This window comes from Pundamilia nyererei, unplaced genomic scaffold (genome assembly GCF_000239375.1).
Source record: "Pundamilia nyererei isolate P.nyererei 1_Seehausen unplaced genomic scaffold, PunNye1.0 scaffold00030, whole genome shotgun sequence".
NCBI lineage: Eukaryota > Metazoa > Chordata > Actinopteri > Cichliformes > Cichlidae > Pundamilia > Pundamilia nyererei.
In genome coordinates, this window is record NW_005187431.1 from 4,385,052 (window position 1) to 4,394,673 (window position 9,622).

General features: G+C 41.2%; 1 protein-coding gene across 2 annotated transcripts in view; it reads left to right on the forward strand.

The window, feature by feature from the left end:
* The window catches only part of trit1 (tRNA isopentenyltransferase 1), a 50,284-nt gene that overhangs the window by 21,136 nt on the left and 19,526 nt on the right, over positions 1-9,622 (forward strand). For both annotated transcript variants that reach the window (XM_005728892.1, XM_005728893.1), the window contains exon 2: positions 6,102-6,242. In XM_005728892.1, the coding sequence (XP_005728949.1) occupies positions 6,102-6,242 (141 nt within the window). The remainder of the gene's footprint in view (positions 1-6,101; positions 6,243-9,622) is intronic.

Consider the following 9,622-nt stretch of genomic DNA (forward strand, 5'->3'; position numbering starts at 1 on the left):
GCTTGTGCTGCGCTCAGTGGATCTGCGCTCACAGTGCAGCCTAGGTGGAGTAGTCGAACGCAGATCCACTGAGCGCTCAACACAGACAGCATCGTTAGAATAAAAGTTGATAAAATAAATTAAACTTTGTATTGTATTGTGATGTTAGTTAAAGCAGGGGGGGATGCTAAATTGACCATACAGAGCTGTTTCAAAGTTGTCTTTGGTTTTTTCACCATGTGACTAACAAAGTTGTGTTAATATGCTATGTGGGGCGGCTCAAAATGAGACACAAAGCCATCCCTGTATGTCTTTCTCTATAATTCTATCTACTATACACACAGAGAAATACCAGCTGTCTCTCTGAGCATCTATCGGTCTTTCTTTCACCATTCATGCTGCCATCCTAACCATCATCCTGTCTCCTCTCGGTACAATCTGTGTGAGAGTGTCTGTCAGAGACAGAGCAGGAAGGCTGCTGGTAGATAATGTGTGCAAATTTGTGAGGGAGCATCCTGTTCTCTGTAACAAGTACACAGCGCTGTTCTGTCTCCTCTTCTGCCCGTTCATCTCCTTTCATCTCTCTAAAGCTGTTGTCCTTCCAAAAAAAGAGAAACCCCTTTAAATCTTCATCCTCCTTGATTTGCTCTTCATATCCTTCATCCATCTATCCATCCATCCTTCCATCCGTTCTTGCATCCAACTCTCGCTTGGCTGAGGGTGGTGTCGTGCAGAGAAGCCGTAAATAATTTATCTGCCTTGGTTGTTCTGCCCTGCACTGCTCCCCTCTTTTGGATGAAGAACATTTTGAGAGGTACACGCAATCCACACAGGCTCTGACAGAGGATTTGATCAATAGCCTGCACAGCTCTATTGATTAACACGTGTAGTGTATGTCAAATTATAAACAGTTGTATTTTGTTGCTGACTTTGAATGCTACAGGAATACAAAAAGATGCTTAGTAGCAATGTCAGGCAGGTTTCAAGAGGATGTGGGCAAGGCGTGCACCACAAAATACTTCCTAAAAAGAAAAACAACTTTGAGATATTACAAAACAGCAATCTTTGGTTTGTGCTGACTTAATCATTCTGAGCTTAATCTGACTGGGTGAAAATCACAATATAAGACGAGTAGATTTGGAATATTTTACCCCAAATTAATGCAGAACGATTGGAAGCAGCATCATGCAATAAGCTAGTTATTGAGACACGCTCATGAATACAGCTTACAGATGCAGTTAAATGGAAACAGAAACAGCCCCAAAACTCTAAAAATTGCAAAGGTAAGGAAGTTAGAATGTAGTTGTTTCACTTCTTTATTTCTACCTTATTTAATGAGTGTGTCCAGTTACAAGAACTCGAGAACATTTGTAATGTGTAGGGTTTTGTTTTTTTTTTTTAACTTGTTTACACTTTGCCTGATTCTTGCTTGGTTCCCTCTGGTGGGCAAACTGTGGCGTGCCAACACTCAAAACTTGGATTGGGGGTGTTCCTCCCATCTCTTCTTTACTTTTTAAAATTTGGTTTATCAGTTGTTATAAATCCAGACACTGATACATCGGAAAACGGCTAATATTGTCTCACCAATAAATCGGTGTGGTTATCAGGAAGGAATAGCTTTGGGGAAAAATGGTATTCCGACCCTATAGCAGATTTCCAAAGACTTTAAGACGTGGTTGCCTAACACACATTGGAGATGTTCAGATACTCAGAGTTGGCTTTGCCTTTACGTTGCCACACGTTGGTATACCAGTAGTGGTGTATATGTCTGCTGATGATGAACAGTACATATATGGCAAACAAGCTTTCACGTAAGACAGAGGCAGTGGTGGCTAATATCATTCCTCCCACACGCCATCACCACTTTATCATATAAATACAGCCCTGAGGCCACGTTCTGCACAGCATCTGTGTGTAGTCTACTGTCATCCATTCAGAGTATGTGATTGTAGCTCAGAAAGTGAATCCCCCTGAAGATGCCAGGAAAACTTTGTGAAACCCTTTCAAGTCAAAAATTACCAGTGGACCTAAATCCTGTCCACATAAAACCAGAAGGCTGAGTTCAAAAAATATATATATAAATAAAATCTTGGTGAAACGCACTATTATTCAGTATTTCAGCATAGGAAAATGCAGCCTTTAATCAAAGCAGACAGCCAGCTATTAAGACTAAAGCACCCTCCCAAATGGACACACAAGTGTTATTTGTTTAGCATGAATGGACAAATGGATAAAGTCACTCTTTACGTTCACTTGGGAGCAGTTTTTTCCTGCCGTGAAAAATGATGAACGTTACAAAACCAAAGATTCGCTGTTGAACGAGTCGGAGTAGTAAGAAAAAGAGAAAAGAGAAGAAAAGATGAGACAGCTCAGAAGTATAGGAAACTTATGTGAAAAGTCAATGTATCTTTCAAGAGTTCATCAATCATCCATACACCAGCCTATGCATTCTTTATTCCTTTTTCTTCTCTTTCCCCTCTGCTTTAGAGGGAATATCTGCCCTGATCACCCCAAGTTTACCTTCCAGTGGCAGTCAAGGAGTACTCTTTGTCCCACCAAGCACTCCTGAATGCAATTTGTGGTCCATCTGCGTTCAGGTTTTTGTTGGGACAGCGTGCAGAAAGGGGGTTTTCACCCTCCACAAACGTGCTACCGTGTAGTCGTCCAAAATTCCAACCACATGTTGTTGGATGCAGATGGCCTATGCATTGGTTGAATGCTGGTTGTGTGATAAGTAGGTCGTAATAAAGAAGGGGCGCGCCAGCGGCATTCACCGGGGACCAGAGAAGCATTAAAAAAATCATCAAATATCAAAAATGAAAAGCAAAAACAGTGGCCGCAGTAGACGCTTTATTGTTTTTGACATTCGGTTTAACTTTAGCTGTTTGTAAGCTAGACCGGTTGTCAGATGTTTTTGCCACTGCCCCAATCTGACAACAAATACTCGCTGCAGGTAGATGCCGAATGCCTTCCCCGTAATTCTACTCAAGCGTAAAGGAGGTCATGTACGCCCACTGTGAATGACCATCATTCAACAGAGATTGTCGAGCACCAGCTATCACCCACCTATAGCGCAGTCTTGAGATTCCTTTCCAGGTGCATGAAGATAATGGTGGGGTGTGTGATGGTGAGGTTGGGCAGCGTTAGCGTTTAACACCTTGGCCCCCAGGACGACCTCCAAGGAGACAACCACACTAGGGGTTAAGTACCTGGGACTTCAGGTTCCATCAGTTGTTTTGGAGCTCAAGAAACTCCTTGGATAATAAGAGGTTAAACATCTTCTCTAACCTGAAGGTTGCTCTCTTTTCAAGGACTCAGACTTCCATGACCTAGATGACTGAGAACCTAAATGGACATTAGCTCAATTGAAAACCCATTAAAATGACATTTTTAACCGTGTCTGGGCTTGCAGCACAGTCAGCCAGGACAGGACAAATTTTCTTCACTTAAAGTAATTCTGCAAGAAAACTTTAAAATGTTAAATACTATTAGACCTGACAACTCTCTAACGAACAGCAAACCAAACTGCATCATTCAGGAGCTCCAACTCTGCTGAACGATAAATATCATGAGTTACTTTTCTTTCAGGGCATTTTATGACTTGATCCGGTTGTAATGATCTCTTGATCTTTTGTCTCTTTTTTGTGTCTGATTATTACCGAGCTTAATGATGCACTTGTGCAATGGATGAATTCAAGTTTCTTTGTTTCCTTATTCTGTGATCCAGAAAATATTAGATATTATGTCATCAAATGACTTCTGTAACTGAACTGTAATTGCAAATGGGGGGAAATAATTGGTTTGTACAAACATATGTGAAGGTGAACATATTCAGTGCAAATTAAAAACATCTCAGTTCATGTAAAAAGTAACTGCAGATGGAGTGCACATGAACACCGAAAGGGAGCGCATCAGCTTTTGATGTGCGTGATCATCTCAGACATTTTAATGCTGGAGAAAACGACTTTGAAGTTTAAAAGGCTGAACACAGCTTCTAACAAGAGAAGCCTAGCAAGAAATGTGCTCTGTATCCCAAGATATCCCTTTCTAAAACTCTCAACTCTGTTCGAGTGTGAAAATCATGACGGACAACTGTGTGACACCCAGCTGTCACATTCCAAGAGGGAGCGCCATCGCTGGGTGATGTAAAGCTGACGGGAGATGCGTGTCATAATTTGCAGGGATGGCCAGAGCAATTTGACATGGAAGACGGACAGCACTCATCCTTCCTTTCCCTTAATAGCCCTGTGACCAGCTTCTGACATTGAAAGACACACGCACAGTCTCATACTAGCCCAGATTTCAATCCCCGACCCTATTTGTTTTATAGAAGCTATTTTTGCTGTGTTGCCCTGGGTTTTATAATTTCTCAGATTGAGAACATTCAATAAACATGCGCTCTTACAGCACATAATATAGCCTGAAATACTGTTTTCAGCATGCTCTATGTAACTTTTACATAACACACCCTTTTATTGTAAATGTCTGACTAGATTGTAAAGTAAGTTTAAAAAAAAAAAAAAGAAACCTTTCCAGACTCTCACTGTGACTTCTGACACCCTGTGGACTCATTTCTGTGGGAGAGACTTTGGCTGTGGTGATGTGGTGCTTTTCAGTGCTTTGCCTCATTGACTTTCTCCTGCTCCTTAAGTCAGCTGTGACCAATGCTAGCAAATGTTAGCTTTGAAATGGAGTCCACTAATTACCAACTGGTACCCAATGCAGACCATAACACAAACTCCAAATTAGGAGAAGACCCCCCCACCACCACCAAACACTTACCGGTATGCGTCATGTAGTATTTTGCTAATTATGTTAGCGGGCAAGCAGGCTAAAGTTAGCCAGCTAGTTGCTGCATTGGTTATCAAGCAATTTCTTAGCATTAGGAGTTATTACCTAGGGTTTTTAAACATAATACTACTCTGTAATTACGTGAAACTATTCGACCATATTCAAAAATAGTCTTTCACCCCAAGCTACCCTCAAATGTCTTTTTTTGCACTAGGTCAGATATAAAATCAGAGTTACATTTATTGCTCAACAAGGATGCTGTCAGCTGGCTAGCTGCAACTTAGCTAGACAGCAAGTATCTGAAATGGCTACCTTCATGAAGAACAAAAGTATGTTTTCTATCTAATGAATGTAGAAAAGTTTGTCTTTTTATAGAGTCGTTGTCTCCAACAATGAAAGCAAACTTGGTAGCAAAGTGGTTTACAGCAGCGGTCCCCAACCTTTTTTTTCACCGCGGACCAGTTTATGTCCAACAATATTTTCACAGACCGACCTTTAAGGTGTCGCTGATAAATACAACAAAATAAAACCAGTACCGGTACCCAAAAAAAGAAGCTTTATTCATAACGCACGAAAAGACCCAGAGAAACAGAGTTAACGATAAAAACACTAAAAAATAATGATATAAACAGATAAAACCCCGTAAACCCTACATTTCACACCCGAGCCTCAACTCTCGTGGCCCAGTACCAAATGACTCATTGACTGGTACCGGTCCATGGCCCGGGGGTTGGGGACCGCTGGTATACAGTGCTTTGTTTTGGTCGCAGGCAGATTACCCTATTTGATCGTAGTTTCCATGGGGGATTACTTGTCTGCAAACAGAGACTGTTCCCTTCAGAGTACAAGGTTGTTCCTTTTGAATGACTTTGGCTGCATTCTCAGTTTCCAGTTTGTGTTGCACTTTTTCAAGCTTTACTGAGGGTAGGTTAGTAGTCAGTGTTTGTGGAGATGTTGGTGTCTTCCATGCAAACTGCAGGTGATCGCAGCAGTCTGATAGTAACCAAAGCTATCGCAAGGAGGTTTTTGGTACAACCTATTTCACCTAAGAACCTCCAGCAACCACCAGCCAACTGGTCAGGGAACACACATTTTTCCCTCAAGACCGGTGGTTGTATGTGCATGAGCAATGTGCACATGACGCTAAACAAGAAACCTCAATAATGCTAATTATGTTGCAGTACTAATTATCTTCCAGGAATTTTAACTTCCCCTTTTGAATTATCCTGTAATACCTCCTGTAATGGTTTTTGTAATGGCTAATTATTTATATTTTTATTTTATGTTGTAGTTTTTCCTGCCTGTTGATTCCTTTCTTTGTGTGCCTTCAGGTGTACCAGGGCCTGGACATTGTCACTAATAAGGTGACAGCTGAGGAGCGCAACCAATGCACACATCACATGATCGGCTTTGTGGACCCATTAGTGAGCACCTACACGGTGGTAGACTTCAGGAACAAAGCGGTGGCACTGATATCCTTTTTGGAGCCATGTGAAAGCATGGGAGCAGTGTTTTCCATAACACCTCTTACCGCATGTTACAACAATGCCCCACCCCAATTATCAAGTAGTAACTGCAGAGAAAGAACTGATTTCACTCTTAGTAATTGATTTTTGTAAGTGTGCACGCATCCTTGTTTTGTCATTGTGTCTTGCTGCAGATGTTGCAGTGAAGATGAAAAGCGAGAGATCTCTAGAGACTGTATTTATAGAGGAGTCTCTGTGGTAAATCTACACACGGTCTGGGCAGTCACACCCTCCTGCAGACACTGGCCGTCACACAGATGTGGAGAGAGGAGGCGATAACTAGAGAGAGGGTATTAATAGATCAGGATGGGGTGCACGCACACACACAGACACTCGCTTTTCTCTCTCTCACCCTCACCAGCGCAGCGAGGGGATGCGGTAGCTCCAAGAATAGGCTCAGTGCACCGCGAGCCTGCTGGTGGGAAAGAGGGAGAAACGGGAAGAGATGAATACAGATTAGTAGAGCTGGAGGATTTTAACTGAAAATCAGGAAAAAGAGGAAGGAGTGTGCAAGATAGTTAAGACGCCTAATGGGTGTAATGACTCTTCATCAGCCATCAAGCCTTCTCTCTACATGCCGTTCACATAAACTCTCTCCTTCTGGACCTCCTCCTCTGTGGCTCTGTTTGCTCAGTTTTCCATCCCTCTTTCTGTTTTCTCCTCCCTTAATTTTCCTCACTGTTTGCCGGCAGTCGCCCTCACTCCTCTGCAAGTGATGAGTGACGATGGCTGATGGGCCTTTATCTTGTTTGGTCGGGTATTTATTTAATCATCCCAGAGTGGAGAAAGTAGGCGACCAGAGGGAGGGAGGAGGGGAGAGAAGGCAAGGTGCAAGATGAGAGAAGATGCGACAGAAAAAGAGGGAGAAGGAATAAGGTGTGGCACACAGGCTCTGTCTGTGTGACCTGCAGGTTTTTTTTGAAAGGGGACCTGTTATGCTTTTCTATTTTACAATTACAATTACAAAAGAGGTGGGACGAATTTAAATAAAAACAGAATGCAATGATCCTCTTCGCCTCAGTCCATTTTAAACAAGCTTTGCCCCAAAGAAGATGATGATGGTGCAGGATCATGTTCACATGCGGTTTCTTCTTTGCACGATGGAGCTTTAACCTGCAGTTGTGGATAGCACGGTGAGCTGTGTTCACAGTGACAGTGAGTCACTGAGCCTATGCAGTGATTTCCAGGACAGATTCATGCCGATTTTTTTTACGCAGCATCACCTGAAGGCCTGCAGATCACAGGCATCCAATGTATTTATTTATTTAGTTAGTTTGGCCTTGACCCTTGCTCACAGAGACTTCTCCAGATTCTCATAATGTTTTGATGATTCTGTGCAAGGTAAATGAGATATACAATGTCACAATTTTACATTGAGGATTATTATTCTGAAATTATTCCACAATTTGTAAATAATCTTGTTACTTCTGCCTCTCTAAAACAGTCATTTTACACCCAGTCATGTTACGGACCTGTTGCCAATTAACCTCTTACGTTCCAAAGTATTCCTCCAGCCTTTTGTTGCCCAAGTGGTGGAAATTAAAGGAGACACTATAATTCTGATTAAGCTGAACTAAATTGCTAAGATTAAGTTTACAACTCTGACATTTGTTTCAAAGCTGTCTACTTTTTGGTCTTTCAAAAGTTTCAGGTTGCCCAGGTGGAAACATTTTTATTGCTTATATTTTCTCCACAACAGTCCGAAATACATTCGGCAGACCATAAATAGTCTTAAGCCGGGGATCAGGAGGTGTAATGGGTCATGACATGAGAGGCCTACTGGGGTAAGAAAGACCAGAATCAAAGTTCTGCAACACAGATTTTAAATTCTTTCCTAGACATAACCATATTTTTTGCTCTTTTTTTTTTTTTTCCTTATTGGAAAGCTCCACATCTTTAGGCTGAGGACATTTATTCAAATGACACAGTACAAGAAGTTTAAAGCTGACATAACCAGATTTCACACTCCAGATGTCAGGAGAATCGTCCAGGCCTGGAGCGTGCAGGAGACAGGAAACCTGAGCCCAGTTGCTTTCTCTGAATTTACTGGACTATTACCTGCACTGTTCCTTCATGGGGGCAATTGGACATCAAATTGGGCACGACCTTTGTACTCAGGAGCTGGCTGATTTAAGAGTATTTTGTGTTGAGCTAAGACACCAGATTGTTTGATTCTCACATAAACCTCCTCTGAATAATGGCTACAAATGTTCAGAGTCAATAGCAACATAGATACAAGTCAGGTTTTTATTCAGATTTGTTGTCAATATTAACCATAAAAATCAGTGCTGTCAATAGATTAAAAAAAATTAACTACTATCACACAATTTTCTGTAATTAATCGCAATTACTTGATCAATAGCCTGGCTGCAATTACATTTTTTCAACTTTATATTTAAGCTTGTAACTGACATTTATGCAATATAATGAAGTAAATGCAGAAACAACACAGAGGATGTATGCTTAAATTCAAAGAGAATTTCAATAGTTTTCTTCAGTCTTTTAGCACAGGTTCTCTCCTGTGAAATACAACTTTTTAGAAAGTTTAAGTATTCACTAATATATAATATATATTAGTGCTCTCAAACAATTAAAATGTTTAATCAGATTCATCACAGGGTTACTGTGAATTAATTACGATTAAATATCATTCATTTTTATTCTACATTAATTCTACATTAATCATTTTGCATGAGCAAACAGACTGGAGAAAAAAGGGAAAATATACGCACTTAACATGAATGTTCAAGATTTTCAATAAACATGTTAACAAAAAACTCTGTAGACATTTATCCTCTCTCTCCGTCACTCTTGGAGAGGCACTTCATGTCCTTGAAACAAGGAACCAAATCTATGTAAAGCTCGTGTTCTCAACTACATTAACAGGTCTGCAGTTTGGTGCAATCCACTTGGTAACTGTGTCAGTCAATATGTCCGAGGTAGACTAATGAGCCCCCGAAGCTCCGTGAGTGGTTTGTCGCAAGCTGGGTGACACGTTAGCCAAAGTGCTAGCAGCATCCCCGACTAACGTGTGCTTCGCGTTAATGTGATATTTTAAGCTGGAAGTGTTCGGTAAAAAGAAAATTCCTTCTTGCACAATGTGCATAATACTTTATGTCGGTCGACTGTTCCGTCTTGTTAGTCTGTTAATACTCAAATTTCCCATCGAGGGGGCCAGTGTGCGTTTATCATCTACCAGACCCTGTGCACGAGAAAATGCTAATTTCCTGGTTTGAGACCGGATGTGGGGTTGTGCATTTCCGGTAGCTTTACTTTGCGGTCAATCGCTACTGCGAAGATTTACTCCAAAATCATGTCCAAAACTC